The sequence below is a fragment of the Nestor notabilis genome, unplaced genomic scaffold, assembly GCF_000696875.1.
Source record: "Nestor notabilis isolate BGI_N333 unplaced genomic scaffold, ASM69687v1 scaffold18952, whole genome shotgun sequence".
Lineage (NCBI taxonomy): Eukaryota > Metazoa > Chordata > Aves > Psittaciformes > Psittacidae > Nestor > Nestor notabilis.
In genome coordinates, this window is record NW_009919938.1 from 1 (window position 1) to 22162 (window position 22162).

Genomic DNA, 22162 nt, shown 5'->3' on the forward strand with positions numbered 1-22162 from the left:
CCCCTGGCTCTGCCGGTGCTCTGCATCCCTTCCTAGGCCCAGCAGGTTGCTCGCAGCACGGAGCCAGGATCTGTGCACAGTCCTTCTGCCGCAGGGGTGCTGGGATCTCCAGCGGGCTTATAGCCCAGCTCCGGCTCCATGTCTAGGCTATCAGCAGCACCATAGTGGGGATGGTGCTGCTTCACAGCCACCTTACTTTAAGTGGGGAGGATGCCTCTCCCCACCAGGGACCCTGCAGGCAGATATGAGCAGTGATGACACCATGGTGCCTGCTGGTCTGGGGTCTGTCACCAGCTCCTGCCTCTTGACCACCTTTCCAGAGTGTGGGAGTGGGCCCACTGCACTGCACTGTAAGGCGCTGCACTAGAGCAGAAATCCACAGTGGCCCGTGGGTTCAAGGGCTTCCCATCACCCTGCTTACAGTCCTCCAGCAAAGCCTGGCCTCCTGGATTGCTCCCTGCAGAGCTGGGGGTGCTTGCAGCTGGAGAGGCTCCATGGGGCTTTTGCCTGTGGTACATGAGTGCCATTCATGGTCGCTTGTGCCAGGCTGCATCTTTGCTGGGGAGAGGGTTTGAAAGCATCCACCCCCCTCACTGTGCTCCCATCCCATCCTGACAGGTAGCCCCGATGGACATGAGAGCGGAGCAGCACATGTCCTGACCCCCGCCCCACACGGCTGTGCCAGCCCCCGTGATTATGGACGAGTGGAAACCCAACCCTGCCGTCAAGCCCCACAAGAAGCGGAGCTGGTATCTTGCCTGGAAGTACAAGCTGATGAACCAGCGCACGCTGCGGAAGCTGTGCCAGGTGAGTCACCCGCAGGCCTGCAGTAGATTAGGAAGGATAATCTGCAGGATTTGTGAGTTTATGGAGATGCTGTGTGGATGGAAGTGGGTCTGCTGGCAGTCCGGGTGACCTAACGTGCTGGGGAGATGTAACTTGTCCCCCCAAAAGTTACCTCCAGTGATTTTGTGCTCATGCGTGGAAGGGTCTGACATGTCGAGCAGCAACTTCCAGCTGCAAATGGACCTGTTAGGTGGCTGTGGCAGGAGATATAATTATCCAGGTGTCCTCAGGAAGCTTTCAGCTAGAAGCCTGACTGAATGCTCCCCTTCTGGTTCCAGACCCATGCCAAGTGCTGCAGGGCTCAGACTGCAGTGGGAAACCATCCTTGCCCCATTTAGTTTGCAAACCAAGCCTGGAATAAGACACAACAGGTGGACAGATCAAATAGGGCTGGGTAACAGGATCTCATGCCCCAGAGGCAGCTGGCGTCTGGGAAAGCTGCAGGCTTGGTTGCTCGTGCTGTAAATCTGCTAATCCTCAGCAGGGTCGGCATCCTGGGGGCTGTCTGGGGCTGTAAGAACAGGAAGGGTTTGGCCCCACACCAGGGAGCTGCAGAGAAGGGGCTGCTCCTGAGATGAGCAGAGCTTGTGAGATCTGGCAGCTGGTTGCTGTGGGAGGGAGCAGGGGAGGGTTTTGCATGTGCCTGGGAGGACGAAGACTCATGAGGGAACTCGGGAACGAGAGGGCTTGGTCCTGCATCCCCTGGAATGCTCAGGGATTGGGAACAGGCCTGGTCATTGAGGGAGGCATTGCTGGGGGGCTAGAGCCTGTCTGCTGTCACCTCTGTCCTTTGTGTCACTGCTGTGGCTTAAAACACAAATGAAAATTGGTCTAAAATATGTAAACCAGAGTTGCAGGTATGGGGCAGACAGGTCTATAGCAGCTGGGCCTCTATCAGCAGCTCTGACTCAGCCAGCCTTGCTAGACCTGGCTGCTGGCCTTGCTTAGTGCTGCCTTGGTCACCAGGGCTGCTGCCCCATGTCTCCAGTGCTGACCAGGCTGGAGGCAGGTTGGTAAAGTGGCCTTGCTGCTGGCCACCAGGCACAGCTTGCTCCTCACCATGAGCCCAAGGCTCTATTCTTGCCTATTTAAAAGCTTTCTGTGCACAGATCCCAAAGGTGCTCATACTCCTGAGTCAACAGCAGATCAACAAGCCAAAATGCCATATTGACAGTTACATCGTTGTGTGTCTTATTGCTGGTTTTCCATCTTCTTCCTCAGTTACTGCCTGAACCTATTTGGCTGCTTGACAGAGGTAGCAGCAATACATAGCTTTGAGGCAGTAGCTGGCCAGGTAGGACAGGGATCCTGTTGGTGCTTCTCAGCAAGGGCAGGCCTGTGTGTTATCTCAACCCCATACCACACCTCAGAGAATCAAGGATCCTAGAGCTGAAAAAGGCAGCAATTTTTAAGCAGCAAGCTGTTGGGGGCTGAGGGGCAAGGGAAGAGTCAAAATCACCCAAGACCTGTCTCAACATCCCCTTGCAGGGAAACCAGGCTATGAGCAGCCTCCACCAACCTCTCCCCTCTTCTCCCATGTTTGCTGTGGACTCAATGCTGAGTCTTGGGATGCTCCAGGGAGATTAGGAGGACCCTGAGCTTGCCTGGCTGAAACTGGAAACCACCTGGTGCTGAGCCAAGGGGCCAGAGCTTTTGGCCCCTGGGATGAATTGACAGATTCAGCAGCATAGAAGTTAGGTTGGGGTTTCTGTGGTGGCTCTGTTGTGAGCTGGGTGGACCCTCCTGGCCTGGAGCCTGGTGGAGCCCTGCAGCAGTGTTACCTCTGGGGGTAGTAGCTGCTCAGGGCTTTGTGTCTTAAATCCAATGGCAAAGCCTTCTCTCTCTGCATGACTGTCCAGAGCAGCTTTTGAGCTCTGGGCTAGAGCTGTTCCTCAGCCTGGTGCAGGGCTGTATGTACCTGACAGAGACTTTGTTCCTGTGCAGAGCCCCATGCTGCTGTCACCTTTTCACCTGAGCCCTGGGTCACAAAGTCAAGTAAAGACAAATTGCTTCAGCTGAGGTCTTATCTTTCAGTCCTGCATCCCAGGCCAGCACTGCAGCATTAAGACCATCCTCTTGGCCATGGCCAGACGTGCTCTTGCAGCTTACACCTGCAGGTGGATTATTTCCCAGCATGGGATGTTTGTGGTCCAAGCCTTCCCATGTGGCTCTGCCTCAGAAAAGGCCCCTTTAGTGTGGAGTAGTTTCTGCTTTATGCTGAGTCCAAATACCATGAACAAGACTGAAATTGAGCAAGAGAGGAGCAAGGTGCATTTAAGTACAGGTACTTCTCTATTCTCATGGTCTGGAAGCAACATGGCCATGGGCAGTGGTGATGCTCACGTTGGGGGTTCCCACAGACTGCTCCATAGCCCCTGGACCTTCCCATAGCACTCTGTGTTGACATCCATGCAGGTTGCCTTGAAGATGGCTGCAGACAGTAAGGCTGTGGGCTGTTTTCTGCAGCCTGTGTCACAGTGTGGTTTCCTCAGGTCAGACCTCAGCTTCTTCCCTTTGCCTCGGTTTAGTCGCACAGCATCTGTCCCTGTGAAGATGTCCTCTGGTTGCAGAGGGAGAGACAAGAGTAGTGGTGCTGCAGGAGAGGCAGAAGTTAAGGTTACTGTGGGAGCTGTAAATCTGAATTGCCAAACTCTTTACATGCACAGACCCTCAACCTTGATGCAATATTTTGACAGGAATCTGCTTGCAGATCTGGAAGCAGGGATTTGTTGGAAGTGGGTTAATTCTCATGTATCAAGATGTTGATGTCTCCAGTTGATGAAAGCGTTTCAACATAAAACTTGGTCACCTGTGTTTCCTTCTCTTTGCCTATCACTGGAAGAAAACAGGGGAAATGACAGATCATTATGATGCCTTGCAAGATCTCTTGGGGTGCCCTGCAGCCTCTGCAAAGGAGGTGGGCTGAATTTTGGGTTTGTTGCTTACATGTTGCTAATGCAGAGTGTCCTGCATTGCAGACAGGTGCTGTGCTCTTCCTGCTTGTGACTGTAATTGTGAACATCAAGCTGATCTTGGACACCAGGAGAGCTGCTTATGAGGAGGAAGAGTCTGCACAGGACTATGGTGAGGGGCAGCATCTTGCTTTTCTTTGAAAGCAAGGAAACTCGAGGATGGGAAGTAATTTCTTCAAATCAGGGCAAACTTTTGACCAGCTACAGCTTAAAAGGCAGGCCTGCGCATGTAGTTTTAACAAAAATGAATAGAAAAGGTTGTTCCCATTCTGTCTACTCAAGGCTTCAGCACATTTGGCTGCGGACATCTGTGTGGGGATAGCTGGGGCCAGACCTGTTGCCATTTTGTATTTCCCTCAACTGTTGTCCCTGTGGATTCTGACCCATGGTTTACTGGGCTGGGATACCTGGTGGGCATGATCTTCTGGAGGCTTGGCTGGGCTAGCACCAAGCAGGGACAAGCTAGAGGTGCCTTGGCTTATTGAGACTGGGTATTTCTTCTCTGTAGATGATGAGATGCTGAATGTAGAGGTCCCAAGGCACCCTGTCAGCAACAAGAAGGTCTTGGATGTTGAGGTGTACTCCAGCAGGTCGAAGGTCTATGTGGCTGTGGATGGGACAACAGTAAGTGATAGGTGCTGGCTGGCTGGCTGAGCAGAGGGTGGATGTTGCTGCATGGGTGAAGCCTCAAGCAGCAGATGGTGGGAGCACTTTAGTGGTTGACAAGAAGGTCAGGAGTGCATGCCCCCCTACTGCCAATTGGACTCTGGAGGTGCTGCTCCATGTTGTCTTCTACTCTGGCATTCGTCACTGCCATGAGCAAAGACAAAAAGTCACAGCAGAGACTTGCTTCTTGTCTGGGAGCTCTGCTGTGGTGAAGGAGCAGGGAATAAGAGGTCTTGGCATATGGTTCTCATCACTTCTCCACTTGCAGGTCCTGGAAGATGAGGCTCGGGAACAGGGAAGAGGGATCCATGTGATTGTCTTGAATCAGGCTACGGTAAAGCATCCTTGTGTGTCTGCATTTGTCTTTCTTGCTGGGCAGTATTTGTCCTTGCTCTTTAACTGTTGGGTGCATGAGGCAAAGGGCAGCCGGGAGGGAAGCCTCCACATGCTTGTTTGTAGTTCCCAGAGCAGGACACAGTCACCTAGAGAATCCCTGCAGTGTTTCTCTTGTGCTTACCCAGCTGTCCTGGAGGAGCAGGCAGGAGAGGAGTTGTGAGGTTGTGTAGTGCTGTCCTATGGACCTCATTGGACTTCATGTCCTGTGTCAAGGCCCAAGGGCTGAGCTTGCCTGGGGACTAAATTCTTGGCATACCAGAAAACTAACTCATTGTGTTCCTTAGGAACTGAGGCTTCCAGGACAGGTTTCCATAACATTGCGTGTGCTGCCCATATAGCATTTAAGATGCATCTGACATTTGAATACCAACAGGGTCATGTGATGGCCAAGAGGGTCTTTGACACCTATTCTCCCCATGAAGATGAAGCCATGGTACTTTTCCTCAACATGGTTGCCCGAGGCCGGATCTTGATCTTCACCATTAAGGTATGTGACCTTAGTGTCAGAAGAAAAAGTCATCTTAATACAGGGTGCCCTAAAGCTTATCTGGGCAGTTACCTCCTGAGTGTCATCAGGCATTCCCAGGGCTAAATGTCACATCCCCACTGGGCTGTGCCTCCCTGGCTGGATCACCTCCTGTGTCCTCTTGCTCCCCCTTGTTACTACAGGTACTGCTGTGTGCCCAGCAAGGCAGGAGAGCAAAAAGATGTTGTGTGAGATGTGTGAGAGCCTGCAGCAATAAACAAAGGTTAGGTGGAGAATGGATATGAGGAAATATAAGGATATCGTGGGACCTTTCTGGATCCCAATTCCGTGCTTTACTGGGTACACTGTGGGCTCTGGGCTCTAGACTGCTGTGTGAGCAGTACTGTGCTGCTTCAGGGTTTCAGGTTTAGCTGTGTGAAGTGTTACTGAACACATGGCTCCGCTTGAGAATGATCTGGTCTCAAGGAAACAGAAGTCTGCAACCATTCTGACCTCTCTGTGGGTCATGATGAAACCGCTGGCAGGTTTAGTGGCACAAAGACCTTAGCAACCTGCTCTTGAAGGTTTCTGGTTCAACGGGTTCAAGGGTAGGAGTGGGCTCTGTACCTCTTTAGTATTCATAGGAGACTTTCCTTGTCTGCATCAGGAGCCAGGCCTCAGCTGCAGGGTTGTGTTCTGTTCCAGGATGAGGGCTCCTTTCACCTCAAGGACACAGCCAAGAATGTCCTGAAAAGCCTGGGCAGCCAAGTTGCACCATTCCTGAGCTGGAGAGATATGTGGACATTTGTGGGGAAGAAGGGAGGTGAGTGCTGCACAGGCTGGGAGAGCGTACATGGCTCCTTATTGTGGGAGAAGCCAGGTGAAGACAAACCCAGCCCATGGCCAACATGCTGTATGAGCAGGGAACAAGTCATAGAGAGTGGCAACTCTGTTCCTGGGGGTGAGGGTGGGGAAGGAGACAGAGCAAGTCCCTTCAGCAGCTTGCCACAGGCCAATGGGAAAAGGTGCCAACCTGCCACACTGAGCTACAGCCCTTGTTCATGCCCTGACGCAGTGGGGATGGGCCCTTGCAGACAGTCCTGACCCTGTGTCCCTGCTCCAGGGGAAGTATATGGGGAGAAGCACGCCAAATCGCCCGCCCTCTCGACATGGGGTGACCCTGTACTGCTGAAGACAGAAGTTCATCTGACATCCGTGGAAGGTAGGAAGCAAGATCTGCTCCATGGTGCTAGTTATCTCTGGGAGATGCCTTTCTGCTGCTCTTGGTGGCTTTGAGTCAAAGCTGTGGGTCTGTTAGCAAGATCCCAGGATGGATGTAAGGATGTTTGAGATGGGGATGGTAATTTTTAAAATGAGGCCAGCTTCCCTTCTTCAGGCTTCCATGGCAATTCCAGGCTTGACTGTTGGTAGAGATGCAAGTGAGGAAGCAGGGACACTGTCTGGCCATTTGTCACCTCTCCAGACCAGGCCTGGTCCAGTCTTTTCTGACTGCTGGCCTTGAACATGGCCCATTGCTGCTCAGAGAGACTGTGTGATGGGGATGGCTTCTGAATGGCTCCTGAGGTTATAGCTGACATCCAGAAGTGTTGCTCATTCAGGCTTGGTGATAGCTGAGCTCAGGGAAAGCTATGCCTGTGGCGGTGCAGCCTGGAGCATACAAGGTGAGGTCATGGGGATGAGCAGTCTGTGTTTTCTCCTTGATGCTTCTAGATGCTGAGTGCCATTGGCCTGACACAGAGTTGAACCGCCGCAGGAAGAGGTTCTGCAGCAAAGTAGAAGGTTATGGCAGTGTCTGCAGCTGCAAAGACCCCACACCCATTGAGTTCAACCCTGATCCTGTGAGTGCAGGGGCAGAGTACTCAGGGAGGGAGGGGATGGAGCAGGTGTGTTTGCAGCTCAGTTGCAGAGCCTTATCCTTAAGTAACAGCTAAATGGTGCAAACTGCCCCTGGGCAAGCCCTTAGTCCTGGCAAAGGTAAGGTGAATACATGTGGTCAGGTCATGCTGGAGAAGGGGAGTTCCCTTCCCCTATGTCTGGCCTGAGCTGCCAGAGTACCATGGCTGTAGGGACATCAGTGTAGCCAGCAGAGCCTGTACATTTGGCAGTGAAGCAGTTATTATGGCCTTTGAACTGTCCTTGGCACAGTGATGAAGGGTTTGGACAAAGGCCTCCAGGTGAATACAAGCTGGGATTTGGGAGCTGGGTCTGAGCTGGGGTGAGGGAGGGAAGTTGGCAGGGTCTCCAGCAGTGCTGAGTGGAGTCCTGGTTGGTCAATGTGGTCCTGAGCCAAGGGGTAGGACTCTGCTGATCCCTACCCCGTGAATCCTGTTCTTGGTGGCATAGGATCGTTTAGGTTGGCCTGACCTCCCCCAGCCCCATTCATACATATTGTTCTCTTCCAGCTCAAAGACAATAAAGTCTTTGATGTGCCTGTAGCTGTTATTGCAGGGAACCGCCCCAACTACCTGTACAGGTAAGGACTTGCAGGGGACATAGCTGCTCTGCTCTGTGCCACCAGGCATGGCCCAGGCTCTCCCCTTTGTCCTGTTGGCAGGACCCAGCCTCCTCCCAGGGCTGCATGGGGAGATGTGCTTGAACAGCTCCCAGGGTTCTTTGCCATGGGAGAGGGAAGAGCCCTGGGGTAATAGGTCATGTTTCCTAATTGTGCACACTTCCCCCATCCCAAGGGATCTATAATCCTCTGCTGAATGGCCTGGGCCCACGGGGCTGTGTTGTGCTCAGGCCCCTTGGTCTCTCTGCAGGATGCTGCGCTCCTTGCTGTCGGCTCAAGGAGTCAATCCACAGATGATCACAGTCTTCATTGATGGGTACTACGAGGTGAGAGCACTCAGAGGTCCCTGTAGCCAGGTCCTTGATCCCACAGCTGGGAGTACGTGGTGCTGGCCCAGTCCTTGGTGGATGGCAGGATATGAGCCCCTTCACCCTTCCTTCTGCTGCTCCTCGCACACTCCTGCACAAAGTCAGCTTTGCCAAGCCATGGGTGTGGATAAAGCTGCCTTGTCCTTTCCCAAAGCCCAGGATTGACATCCCCATGTCAGAAAGGGGCTGGTTTACAGGAATGAGGTAGTCATGCTGGGCTCTCCCCATCTCCTTTTCTCACTTGATGAGTATCACCAACCCTTTGAGCAGGGTCTGGGTGTACCACTTCGTGTCCAGCTCCCTCATGTGGAGTGGAGGAAACCAGTACAGTCATGCCTGTCCAGCTCCAGTCAGTGAGAGGTGAGGAGACCCAAAACAGTCTGTTTTCACAAAGGTCATGAAAGCTGAAGACAGGTAAAGGAGAGCTGGCCCTTTAGAGGGAAATGACCTTCCTGTCAGCTCAACCTTATAAAGCCCTGGAGGATCCCACTGCCGTCTCCGGCGCTCTAGCAATGGGGTGTGCTCTGAGACAGGCACATGGGATCCTAGTAGGTCTCAGGAGTTTGCTAGCCCTCATCTCTTCAGCAGCCCATGAGGTATTGTCTGGTTGCCTTGTGATGGAGATGGGGAAGGGAACAGGCTTGTTCCCTTGCAGGCCTCTCCCACCACTGCCAGGTTGTGGGGCTGGGGGAGCTGTTTTGTTTATGCAGGCTCTTGCTGCAGCACATCAGAGTGGTTAAAGATAGCAGCATCCATTGCCATGGCAACTGGAGCAGCATCCCTCAGCTATGAGGGGGCAGCCATGCTGCCATGGTGGATACCAGGGAAAGGTTGGTGCAATGTGAGCTCCTTCTCTTGTGGCTAGGAGGTGGAAGGGACAATAAGGGGATGGAGAAGGCCTTGATGTGGCCTTCTTGGGGTGGAGATCTCAGCTCAAATGTGATTACTTCTAACCCCAGTGCGGGTATGTTTGGTCAGATTGGTCTCTTTCTTGGCAACTGCGAGAGAAAATGAAGCTGATTGTGGTCTTGACATTAAGCCATAGTATGTGTACCTGCCTATACCTGTTTTCTTTCTATACTGTCAATGGGGGAATTTTGGGGCCTCCAATATGCTTGGATACACTTTGGGTCTGCAGACTATCAGGGCTAACAGAAGCTTGTGGCAATACTTGAGGGCTGAAGGGCCAAGAGACTTTGGTGAGTTCTTTGTTGTGGGGTCAAGAGCAACAGCATCATTTCAAGCCTCACTTGTCCCCAGGAGGACAGTCACATGCAAGGGATCCCACAGGCGTATTCTTGTTGTCCCAGAGACAGGGGTAGAGGGTGGGGAGAATGTATCCAGACCCACATATTTGATGACCTTTGTACCTTCACACTGCAGGAGCCGATGGATGTTGTGGAGCTGTTTGGCCTCTCAGGAATCCAGCATACTCCCATCAGCATTAAAAATGCCAGAGTTTCTCAGGTGAGAGACCTTTCCCAAACCCTGTAAGAGTTATTTCCTGGGACCTGGGATAGCATTTGAGGGAGGCAGGTTTAGCCCTGCATCGGTGCCAGGTTGATGGTAACCCAGGCAACAATCTGTCTTTTCTTGTAGCACTACAAAGCCAGTCTGACTGCAACCTTCAACCTGTTCCCGGTGAGTGAGACCTCTGCCCTGTCTAGCTGCTCTGTCCTGTTCCTCTCCATCCTTCTCATGTTCTCCTTGCCCTACAGGATGCTAAATTTGCTGTGGTTCTGGAGGAAGACCTTGACATTTCTGTTGACTTCTTCAGGTAAAGCTGTGGGTCCCTGTTTGGGTAGGGCATTTCCTAGAAGCTCTCTGGCTGCTCAGGAGAGGCCAGGTTCCTGCCATGCTGTTTGACCAGGGACTGGGTAACTCTTTCCTCAGCTTTCTGAGCCAGTCCATACACCTTCTGGAGGAGGACGAGAGCCTGTACTGCATCTCAGCTTGGAACGACCAGGTAGGTCAGGGAAGGATGGTGGAGCAGGGACACCTCTGCCTTGTGTTGTTCCCATGTCAGGCTGGGGTCCAAGCTCCAATTTAAACCAGGGTGTCCCCCACTATCATCCTAAATGGATCTGTCTCCCCAGCCCTGGACTGTTTAGAAGTACTCCTGCAAATCACTATCTTGTCCCAGCCTTGCCAGTGGCTATTCCCTGCTCCCTGTGCTGAGACCCTCAATGGAACAAGATGCCTTCTTTTTTGGTGGGGTAGGGGTGCATTCAGGGTGCTGAATGCTCCCCATAACATCACAGGGCTACGAGCACACAGCTGAGGACCCTTCGCTCTTGTACCGTGTGGAGACCATGCCAGGCCTAGGCTGGGTGCTCCGGAAGAGCCTGTACAAGGATGAGCTGGAGCCAAAGTGGCCAACCCCTGAGAAAGTGAGTACCTTAGAGGGATTCTCTCTTATACAGCCCCATCTCTGCCCACCAGCAGTCTCTGATCATCATCCAGATCCTGTGGGTACAGCTCTTGAAAGGCCCTGGGTTTTCCCTCAGCTTCTACTGGGAAGGATGCCCAAGCAGAATGGATTCGGGGGAGAGAGCAACTTGACCACATAACCAGACACAGAGCTGGCTGGAACAGCCCGGGCAGGCTGGGGCCAAAGGGGCTAGAGCTGGTGTGGACAGCTATAAAGGTCCCTGGATGGCCACACTGCCCAGTTATGTCCCCAGGCTTGAGTGTGAGTGGCAGTTTTTCCTCCCCAGCTCTGGGACTGGGACATGTGGATGCGGATGCCTGAGCAGCGGAAGGGCCGGGAGTGCATCATCCCTGACATCTCCCGCTCCTACCACTTTGGCATCGTGGGGCTCAACATGAACGGCTACTTCCATGTGAGCGACCTCCCTCTGCCCCCAAGCCTTATCCTGCTGCTGAGCTCTGACTTGGCCACCTTTCCAGGTAGCAGGGATGCTTGAGGTGACCTCCTGAACGAACCCGGTTTTCCTTCCTTCCCTCCCCTTTCTCTTCCTCCCAGGAAGCCTATTTCAAGAAACACAAGTTCAACACAGTTCCAAATGTCCAGCTTAAAAATGTGGAGAGGTGAGTGCTGGTCAGAATGAAATCTCGAAACAGTTGCTTGACCTGACCCTTGTCCCCTTGTGCTGGGGATATGTCCCTTCCTTCTGGAACAACAGCCATTACCTCCAGCCCCAGCACACTGACTTCCACTGGGGAATCTTTGCAGTGGTTTTTGTGAGCTTGGATGCAGCTGTGATGTGTACCTGATGGACATGGTAAAGGGTCATGGGTTTTGCTGCCGCATCCTCCAGGATGTATGGCAGTCCCTGCTCTCAGTTTATTGGTCTAACCTGCCTTTTAATGTTACACTGGGTCAGTCTTAAATTTGGATCATCTTGCGATGTTCCCTGCTTATCGAACTGTCTGACTCTGCCCTTATCTTTGTGTTCTCTCCTCCTTCAACAGCTTGAGGAAGGATGCCTACGAGACTGAAATTCATCGGCTCCTGGGGTAAGTGCCTGAAGGAAGGTTGGAAGACACTGGCTGAACCTACAAGGACAGAAGAAAGGGGGGAGGTGGCACTGGCAGCCCCAGCTGCTGCTTGCCTGTCTGAAGTACTCTGCAGTGGGGATAGGGAGGAGGTGGGATACCTTCTCACTCCTTGTTGTTTCTGCAGTGAGGCTGAGGTCTTGGACCACAGCAAGAACCCCTGCGAGGACTCCTTTGTGCCCGACACTGAGGGCAGGGTCTATGTCATGTTCATTAAGATGGAGCAGGAAGCAGATTTTACCACCTGGACTCAGCTTGCCAAGGTGAGCCACTTGACGTGGTCTGTCTTCACCCCTTGGCATCACTGGGAAACATCTGGCTGTTGTTTTGGGGTTTGCCCATGAAATGGATGCAGTTCAGCAAATGGATTCTTGCTGTCAGTGGGTGATGCTGAAGCTCTTGGTGCTTACAGAAGGCACTGGGTCATCCAGGGCAGATGCTTGGCTCAGTGGAGAAGATAAGTCATATGACCTCCCTGTGTGGGATACCAGCTTGTCTAGTAGTTCCCATCACTTGCTTGGACGTGACAATCAAGCCTCATGTCCTGAGGCAGGGATGGGAGCAGGTTCCTCCTTTCCTGTCACTGATGGTGGCTGAAGGAGTGCCACCTTGTGCCACCACAATCAAGGGGTTCAGCCCTCTCTGCTGTGTCTCAGTGAGGGCAGGGGTGGTGGCTCTTCCCTTGCTAGGGGACACCTGGCCCTGGTGCCTGATGCCTCTTCTTCCCTCCCCACCACCCCAGTGCCTCCACATCTGGGACCTGGATGTCCGTGGGAACCACAAGGGGCTGTGGCGGCTCTTCCGCAAGAAGAACCACTTCCTCGTGGTGGGAGTCCCTGCCTCCCCCTACTCGTGAGTATCAGGGCATGGCACCCTAGGTAATGTCCCCCTCCTCATGGCACTGTCCCCTGGCCAGTGCACTGCATCATCCACTTCTGTCTCAGCCCAGTCCTGGGCTGTACCACCCCGCTTCTTAACCATTGTGGTGGGAGGGGGCCCGGATGCATGCCCAGGGCTTGTATCAGGATGCTGCAGTGGGAAGATCATGCCAGGAAGCAGTGCTGTTGGGAGCTGGGATCCTGAGGGGCATCAGCACCCCTGCCTGCTCCCATCCAGCCTCCTCACCTGCAGGTCCAAGAAGCCCTCATCGGTGACACCAATCTACATGGAGCCCCCTGCCAAGGAGGAGGGGGCAGTGGCAGTGCCAGCAGTTGCTGCAGCAGAGCAGACATGAGGCTGGCCGCGGGGAAGCGAAGGGGACCAGGGGAAGCCAGAGACCCCCATAGTGCAGAGACAGAGTCGGAGGCAGCTCACGGAGGCTGGTGACTGGACACACACTCCCGTTTCAGGCTGCAAAATGAGATCTTGGGTTCCCTCCAGCCCCCTGTTGTGGTCTCCCCCCTCTCCCTCGCAGGGGATGGAGATTCCTCCCTGTAGATATGCTACCCCCCATCCCAGGAACTTTGTTTTTTTAACACAGACTACTAACGTTGCTCCATTTGCCCCCTGGCTGGGCAAGGCTGGAGGAAGGAGATGCTCAATTGCAGACTAGAGGGGGCCTCAAGAAATGCCTCAGCTTCCCCTTTTGGTCCCCAAGTCCTGAGAAGGCAGCATGCTCATGTGCAAGTGCTGCAGCGTACCAGCTAGGTGTTATTTATTAACTCTTACCTGGCTGGTTCTGTGCCCAGAGGTGAAGAGAAGATCTTCCAGCATCTCTTCTGTCTCCTGCACGATGGATGCATCTTGAAGACTGTATGCTGGGTTAGGCATCTCCCTGCACACTGACTTTGCTTCTTGGGCTGCAGCAGCTGGTGCAGCCCAGCTCACAGGCAAAAGGGAAATGCTAAAGAGGAGATGAATTTACTGTGGAAATGAAAGGGACAGCCCATGCCCAGCGTGAGGAGCTGTCGGGTGCCCCTTTCCTTGCTCTGCAGTTCTGGGAGCTGGAGATGGCTGGAGATGGAAGTGGACCAGGCTCTGTGCTCTGGCACAGACTGTCCTCACCCACCTTCTCTGTGGGGAGCAGCCCTGTCCCCCGAGTTGTGGGAGAGGGGGTGAAAGTGCCTTGCGGAGTGAGATATGAGCAGACACAGGCACCCTTCCAGGGGCAGGATGGATTGGGGTGCTGTGGAGGGAGAGATGCTCCTTGATGGTCCTTGCCTGTGGTACTGTACCCTGTCTCTCCCTTTTCCTGGCCAGGTACCCCCATCTTTTGCTGAAGGCAGAGGGGGTTTCTTCTGAATCCCCACTCTTACCTTGGTACGTTGAGGCGAGCCAGAATGGGCAGGCTGGCTCTGTTGCTGTGGTACACCCCTCATGCAGAGGGAGGGGGCCCCTGTTCCCCCTCCTGTGCCTTAGGAAGGACCCAGAGCCCCCTCCCATCCCCAGCCACTCGGTACTAATGTGTCCCCCTACTAGGGACAGCCCTGCTCCTCTTGCTCAGTACACCTCTGCATCTCATCCATGCAGCAAAAGATCTCTGCCCAGGTCCCCCAGCCTTGGGCAGGGATGCTACGCTCTGACTTGCCCCTGGGAGGAGGATTTGCTGCTCAGCCCTTTCCCTGTGGTCGCGGGGGCTCTTCCCCTTTGTTTTCTCACTGTGAACTGAGCATTGGGGTCTACACTACACTAACTTATTTATTTATTGCTTGTGGGAAGGGGAGGATAGCAGGAAAGCAGCATGGAGAGCTGGCAGACCTCAGCGTGTGCAGGGGCAGTCGTGGGAGGTTTGTCTCTTGTCCCTCAGCTCCATCCCCTGTTCCCTTCCTTCCTCTCTTGCCCAGCATAGGAATGAATAGTTGTGAACTCAAGAAATCTGCTTGTCTGTGGCCAAAATGAGGCCTGTGTGGACACAGCACAGGTCAAGTGTGACCCAGCAGCAGGGACGGATGCAGGAGGGGAACAGGAGGGTGCAGGGTGGCACCTTGAGGCTGCGGTGCTGGGTTCAACGCTGTCCTCTGCCACCACCAGCACTGCCCTTCGCTGGGGCTCTGCTTTGGCAGCACGGGTGGAGCAGGTCATTTCAGCACAACGGGAAAAGGACTGGGCTTTCTTCCCAGGGAAAGCAGCTTGCTTCCCCATACCCTGCTTTGGGAAGACTTCTACAGCTCTCCAGCATGGTGCCCTTTCCTCGGCATCTCTGTTCCCAAGGCCCAGTTTCCCTTCTCCCTGAAACTAGGTGCACTCCCTTTCCCTTCTTTGGCAGGGCTCAGGCTTGGCTTCCTCCTAGCTCCTCCTGGAGCTGGGAAAGGTGGTCCTATGGATAGGGAATGGCTAAAGCCAGGTTCCCCTGCAGCAACCAGGGGCTGGGGCTCCCTGCTCTCAGCAACAGCAGGACTTGACTGGTGGGCTTCAAGCTCCCCCTTCTCTGCACACCATGTTGGGCCCACTGGTGCTGTTCTCCATCCTTCCCCATTCCCCCAGCAAGGCTCTGGTGTGGTGGCTGTGGTAGGACTGGGAGCGTGGGCATCCCAGGGCTTGCTGCTTTCTGAACTGAATTATTTTTTCAGGATTAAACATCGCAAAGCTGTTGAGCCTCGTGTGTTTCATAGCTTCCCTCTGCATGGCCCAGGGATGGGGTCCCTGTCCTCTGGTGTCACCTGGGCTCCTGGTGGCCCAGGGCTGTGCCAGCAGAGGTCCTCCAAGAGATGCTGTGCTGGATCAGAGCAGTTGGCTGGAACAGGTTTGTGAGCTGTTTCCTCCTCGAGCTTTATCACTTTGATCTTCAACAACCAACAGAAACTCGGACCAACTGCCCGAGGACCTGCTTGGCATAACCAGCCCCTGTGCTACCTCTGGCATCAGCTGCTGTCCCCTGAGAAATACAGAGCTGCGGCCCTTGGATCCAGGTTTGGCATCCCCTTGGGGGCCAGCAGGGTGAAGTGGCTGCCTGTCCTGAGGTGGAGGGCAGTGAGCAGCCAGCCCTGGCACTTGTACCCCACCACCCAGGAGTCTGAGCCCCACAGGGCTGAGCTGCATTTCTAGCCTCTCGAGTGCATTTGGGTTTTTCTTTAGCGGGAAATGGTGTCTTTCAGTAAGGACCCCCTGCCCTAGGGCACAGCAGAAGGAAGGGATGTCATAGCTGGAGGGGACAGGGCCCTCCTGAGCTGAGACCTGACAGTTCAGGTTGTGCCACACCAGGGCCACCTTCCTGCCCTGCTCCTGAGCTGTTCAACCCTACCACTTGTGGCCAGGGATGGAAAAGGCTGCAGGAGGGACCTCCACCAAAACCACCTGTGCAGGGCAGCAGCTTTGCTCCTCCCCACGGGATGGGTGTGAGCAGGGGTGAAGCCAAGCAAGGCACAGGCTCGGTCCTGCCATGAGAACAAACAGCCTCAGAGCCTCTGGGTCAGCCCTGTGTGGGGTGACTTGCAGGCAGCCCAGGCGATCACCCCAAACTTCTGCCCCTGTGGGGCAGGGACCCCTGGGAGGGCTGGGGGTGCACCTGCTTCTGGGGCAGAGACCACAGGACCCAAATGAAACCACAATGGGAGAGCGTCAGATACCAGCATGAACTGGCCGCAACCTGCATCCTGTACCGGCTGCCTCCTGTGCCCTGCAGCCAGGCCGGGCTTCTTCCTTAGCTGCCAACACCTCCCCAGGACCAGGCACAGCTTTCAGGGAGGAATATCCCCTTGCCAGAGGGTTTCTGCCCAGCCCCAGGGGCTTTGTTGGCAGTGCCTAGTGGGTATCACTTCCTGCAGCATCCGCATCCATGTCCTGCTGAGGCAAAACCCTGCGGCACTGAGCCCCTGTCAGGGCTCTGTGACTGATCCCTATGGGGGATGTGGGCTGAGGTTTGAGACCCACCACTTCATGTCCACCTCAAGGAGCCAGTATTTACAGTATTTTCCTCCTGAAACAGAGAGATTGATGCTAACAGCAGGTTAACACCCTTGAAGGGGAGTGCCTGTGCCAGGCTGATGGAGAACTTAAGGGTGTTCACCTCTGGGTGATGATGATGCAAAGATTCATTGCCTGAAGGGACTTAGTCCTGGTGAGCTTGTCATAGAAGCCAGCTCACTCCACATCCTGCCCTTTCTCAGGGTCCTACGCACTTCCCAGCTCAACCCACTGGTGCTGGAGCATTCCCTGGTGGCCAGGAGCTGGCTGGACAACTACCCCATCGCCTGCCCTCCCTGGGAAGCCCAACCTGCTGCCTCCCATGGTGTCGTGGTTTAAGCTTGGCCCCATGTGGCACCAGCTTGAGCACACGCTGCCCAAGTTGTGGTTCCCAGGTCTCCCTGGCCCCCTGCAGCCCGGCCTCCTGGCTTTGTGCAGCCATACAAAAGGGAACCTGTCCGGGCTGCTCCGCGTCCCAGGAGCTGGCTGATAATTAAACAAAGGCAAAATAGCCTTGGCATGAAACTTGACCTTTCCAGAGCTCGGAGGAGGAGGGGAGTTTTGCATAAATTCTGGCCGTGGTTATTTTTATGCATTATGCCTTTTCAGTGGGGATCTCTGTGCCGGAGGGGCAGGGAGTGCCTGTGCTCCAGTGATGGGCTGTGATGTGGGAAACAAGGTCCATGCTGGCTCTTCCCGTGGCACATCCCTCCCCCCATGCCCCACAGATGGAGGGAAGTACCCTCCAGCCACTGTCCTCCAGGATAACAGCCACAGTCCTGTGGGATGGAGGGATCTCAGTGCCTAGGGCATGCTGACCCCATCCCCATCATTGGGAGGGAGGGAGGCAGTGATGCTGTGCCCAGGCCACCTCCATCCGGCTCAGGGTGCTGATCCCCAGCTTTCATCACCTTCTGCATTATAAAGAGCCCTGTAACACCAAGGTGCCCAAGGAACTCTATCTGGCTTCTCTCCTTGATCCTGGCTGTGCCCAGCCCATCCCTGTCCCCATCCCCTGCTGCCACCTCCCGTGCCCATGCCCAACAAGGCCAGTGGCAAATTAATCTTCAACTGGATCCCCAGAATTGTTCCTGTGATGGTTATTACGATGGTGTATAACGTGGTGCTACGTTAATGATTAACACCTCACACTCAATGTCAGCTCCTGCCTGCTGCGTTTGAATAGCCCTTCAAACACCTCCTCTGATATCTCAACAAATAACCAGGACACGGAGCTGCCTAGAAAGCATCCTTGGGGCTGGGTGGGCACCCAGCATGGTTTATCTATGGGGCAAGGAGGAGGAGAAGGGAAGCCAGGGAGGAAGGCTGTGATGGGGAAAGGGTGCAGTGCCTCCCTTCTTCCCCTGGGCCAGCGTGTGCCTTTTGAGGACGTCCTCTCCTGCTGGATCCTGGAACGTCATGGCCAGGCTGTTACGGTGGGTGGGGAAAATCTCGCGCAATGGGCACTCCTTGGGCAGCTGATGATGGATGAGTTGGCTTTTGCTTCCCATTCACTTCCTTTATCAGCACAAACCCAAAGAGCTGTGATCCCTCTTCCCTCTCATGATAAACCTGTCCCCCCACCAGCACCAGTTCTCAGGTGGGAGAGGACAGCTTGTGTCCTAAATCACTTCCTGGCAGGCAGGGGTTTGCCCATTGTGCCCCAGAACAGGCAATGCTGGTGGCAAATACACCCAGTAAATCTCCTGGGACTCTGGCTGGTGCATGGCACCTATCGCGGCAGAGCAATGGGTGCACAGGCACACCAAGGGGCTGCTGGGGGGAGAAAGGCAGCTCTTCATGTATCTGCCTTCCCTGTAGAGCTCCAGCTCCTCATTTTCCCCACCAGTGCCCATGGGGATGCTGCCCTGCAGGAGGCTGACGGGGGATCCGGATCCACCCAGCCTCCAGCACACATACCAGCCCCTTCCTTATTGCCTCCAAAGGAGCAGCTTGCCCTTAAGCCATCCTGCTCCCAAAGCAGGTGGAAATTCCCCATATGGGCTCTGAAAGTGGCTGTTTCCAGCAGAGAGATGTTCCAAGGCTGATGCAGGGTGGGGAATATGGTGACATTGGGCTGGTCCCCCTCACATGGGAACTTGTGGGGCTGCAGCAGATGGGATAAGGCTGGAGATGTGACACTGTTCCAGTGGCTCCGGGGGTCTGCATGCACCCATTTCCCTATACAAAGCAAATCCCAGATCGCAGGGACCAAGCGCTGTCCATTTGCTGAGCCAACCCTGTGAGTGACCCCGGCTCTGCTGCCAGCAACCCCACACACAACCAGGTCTCCCCACACCATCCTCATCATTTCCTCAGCCAGGATAGGGGCAAACTCAACCCAGGAGAAGGGCTCAGCCACCCCTGGGCTCAGACACACTTCCCTTCCCTTCCCTCAGCCACCTTCACTCCCACCAGCTCTCCCCATCCCAGAAGGTTTCTGGCCAGGCTGGTTGTCACCCTCACAGGGGGCTATTGCCCATGGTGGAATGGGGCAAGGCACAACCCATGGACTGGGGTGCACAAAGGGGTGCATGGAAGGAGACAGCAGTGTCTGTGGCAGGCAGCAGGGTGCTGCTTGCTTGCCTGCAGTCCCTGCCACAAGAGACTTTACCCTCCTGCTGTCCCTCCACCCTGTGTTATGGCTGGAAAAGAGCCACCCTCATCCCAGCACACACACTCTGCCATGCTGGGCACGTCAAGCCCAAGAACACCCTCCTGGGGGGCAATAAGGAAGTTTGCATTTGCTACCATGTGCCCCTGGGAACTTTTTGGCCTCATTCTCCAATAGCACAATGATCAGCTTTTTGGGGTGCCAATCCGGGGGCATCGGGCAATCTAAGGGTTACAAGGTGCCGAGATGCCTGGTGGCATCCATTTGGAGTAGCGGGCTGGGTGCATCCTGGGGCTGGTGAGGGACCAGCTGGGATGGGGTCTCCTCTGTGGATTCCAACAGCTCTGGAGGTGCTTGAGCAGTGGGAAGCAGAGGGAAGGGGCACAGTGGGTGCACAGGGGAGGCTGCACCAGACAGGCTTACCCCCCATTGCCCCACTGCTGCCCTTTCGGCTGCCAGGGGAGCTGAGAGCCGGGAAGGGTGATGGGGAGGAATTGCATCCGGGAGGAGAAACTGGTCCTTCAGGTTTCCCTAGCAGGCAGAGGGGAGGAACCAAGCTTGTGGTTGCAGCTATTGCCAAAAGTCAGTGCCACAGAAACGGCCTGCCCTGAGCGGGGAAACCCCAAAACCCGGAAGAGGGGTGACGCCGGGGGAGCCTCTGACCAGCCAGGAATCACCCCGAGCCCACTGCACTCTGCTGGGGTGATGGCACAGGGTGTTTGCCAGGACCCCGCTTTGCAAGGCAGCCCCAAAAAGAAGGAGCAGAGAGGGATGAGGCCAGGCCTGAGGTGCCCAGCAGTGCGTGGGTCAGTGGCAGCCAGCTCCTGGCCACCAAGACCAGGAAGGGCTTTGGGCAGCACCAGGCTCCTGTGTACTCAGAGAGGGAAAAGAGGAATAAAACTCTTGATGTCACCCATGACGTCACTGTTTATAGTCAAAACCAGGTTCTTCATGTGTTGAGTGAGGAGGAGGAGGAAGAGAAGGCTGTTTTATGGCAGCTTCCTCACACACCTCGCCATGGGGCAGGGCCAGAAACCATGTCCCCGGGGCTGAGTCACCCGGGTGGGGAGCAGATGCCCACGCCTGTCCCGCTGCCACCCCGCTGCCCCTGACACCGTGCTGGGTGCTGGATGGTGCCACCAAGATGCTGGACCCTGAGAGGCCACAGCCGTGCCCCGGTGCAGCCCCGTACCCAGTGCAGGAGCTGATAAGGGGGTGGTGGAGCAAGGCAGTGCATGAGGACAATGTTTGCACACTGGGCTCCTGCCCCACTGCCTATCGCCCCGTCCTTCACCGCCACCGCCCCGCAGCGCTCTGCCCCACGGCCATGGAGCTGGGGAGCCCCTGGCAGAAAGGAGGTGAAGCAGAACAGCCACCCCCAAACCACCTGCCTCAGCCTCATGTTTGAAATGGGCAAGACCCTGGAGAGGGAATCTTCATCAGGGACTGTAGCAATAGGACAAGGGGTAATGGGTTTAATCGTAAATAGGAGGGTCCAGGTTAGATATAAGGAAGAAGTTCTTTACAGTGCGGGTGGTGAGGCACTGGAATGGGTTGCCCAAGGAAGTTGTGAATGCTCCAACCCTGGAGGTGTTCAAGGCCAGGCTGGACCGAGCCTTGGGCAACATAGTTTAGTGTGTGATGTCCCTGCTCATGGCATGATCTTAAGGTCCTTCCCAACCAAACCATTCTCTGATTCTATGGAATGGGGAAACTGAGGCACAACAAGGGCATGCTCAAGGTGGGGTGGTGCCAAAGGCAACGGGTGAGCAATGCTGGGGAAGAGGGTGGCTGGAAACCCACCCATCACCCCTCATAGAGGGACTGTGGGTGCATCACAGTGGGATGATGTTGGATGATGGAGATGCTAAGAGATGGAGATGCAGGGGTACCACCCCGTTTGGTGTTCCTGGGGCTGATGAGGACAACCAGACCAACCCCCGCCCAGGAACCAACCCTGCCTTTCAAGCCGGGCTGTTGCTCAGTCTCCAAACCCGCGTTGCTGAGCAAGCAGTGGCTGTTGAGGAGGGCAGAGCTGGTTTGCAAGGCTAATGGTAGCCCCCGCTGCTCCCTGGCTGTTGTGCAAACACGAGGCTGCTGGTTTCCAAGCACCGGAGCAGGTGAGGAGGCTGCGGGCAGCGCTGTGCTGCCTGCATGGAGCTCTTGGGGTTGGGGAAGGCAAAGCAGCCCCTCACCCTGCGGTGCTCCCCAGGCACAGGCTGTTTATTGAAGCAGCACCAAGATTGGCTCCAGAACTGTATCCAAGATGAAAAGTTTATTTGTTTTTCTTTACAGCATAGAGAGGGCTCAGCCATGATGTGACAGGGGGTATGGGGCAGTCCCGGCCTCCACAGGGACGGGGATTGACAGGGCTGTCTTCATGCTGGGGCCCAGCCAGTGCCCCTTTTAGGCGACAATGTGATCAGGGCTGGCAGAAAACGTGTGTAGAGGTAGATACATCCCCATATGAAGTGCAGTTACCACCTACAATGATTCTATGATTCAATGGAGCGATGAGGGGGGCATGGAGCAGCCCCGGGGCCAGCCCCCACTTAGGGACACAGTGGGGACAGCGTGGGAAAGGCACAGCACCCACCTGCAAAGGTTTATCAAGGCATCGCTGCACCACCGCCAGATCAGCAGCCCTGATCAGCCCCTGCGCTGCTTTATCTCCCTCAGGCATCAGCTAAACAGACCGAGCAGCTTCCCCCTCTTCAAAAACCACCCCAAACCGCTATGTACAGACTCAGTGTGCCATATCAGTACAAAAATATACACAAACTCTACAGATCCCAGCTCAGTAGATCAATACACAGCTACAAAATCACAGTGCACAGGACAGCATCAGGCCCAGGGAGTGGTGGGGTCCCCCGGAGAGCACGGCACGCCACGGGAGCACCCCGGCATGGTGGGGGGCAGATCGTTTCCTGCCTCGTGGGG

At 55.1% G+C, this 22162-nt stretch overlaps 1 protein-coding gene across 1 annotated transcript; it reads left to right on the forward strand.

Moving 5' to 3' along the window:
- Nucleotides 1-696: 696 nt before the first annotated feature.
- On the forward strand, nt 697-13000 carry POMGNT1 (protein O-linked mannose N-acetylglucosaminyltransferase 1 (beta 1,2-)). Its single transcript, XM_010010466.1, has 21 exons — nt 697-807; nt 3825-3930; nt 4327-4442; nt 4753-4818; nt 5254-5367; nt 6052-6169; nt 6470-6568; nt 7078-7205; nt 7770-7840; nt 8130-8205; nt 9631-9714; nt 9847-9888; nt 9966-10024; nt 10141-10213; nt 10509-10637; nt 10965-11090; nt 11234-11298; nt 11683-11727; nt 11894-12029; nt 12509-12618; nt 12898-13000. Exons 1-21 carry the CDS (start codon nt 697-699, stop codon nt 12998-13000), a joined length of 1977 nt encoding a protein of 658 aa, XP_010008768.1.
- Nucleotides 13001-22162: the final 9162 nt, after the last annotated feature.

Coding starts and splice junctions, on each gene's coding strand:
- POMGNT1 (XM_010010466.1), top strand. CDS start 697: ATGGACGAGTGGAAACCCAACCCTGCCGTCAAGCCCCACAAGAAGCGG. Junction 5,368..6,051: donor TCTTGATCTTCACCATTAAG/GTATGTGACCTT, acceptor GTTCTGTTCCAG/GATGAGGGCTCCTTTCACCT. Junction 10,638..10,964: donor AGTGGCCAACCCCTGAGAAA/GTGAGTACCTTA, acceptor TTTCCTCCCCAG/CTCTGGGACTGGGACATGTG.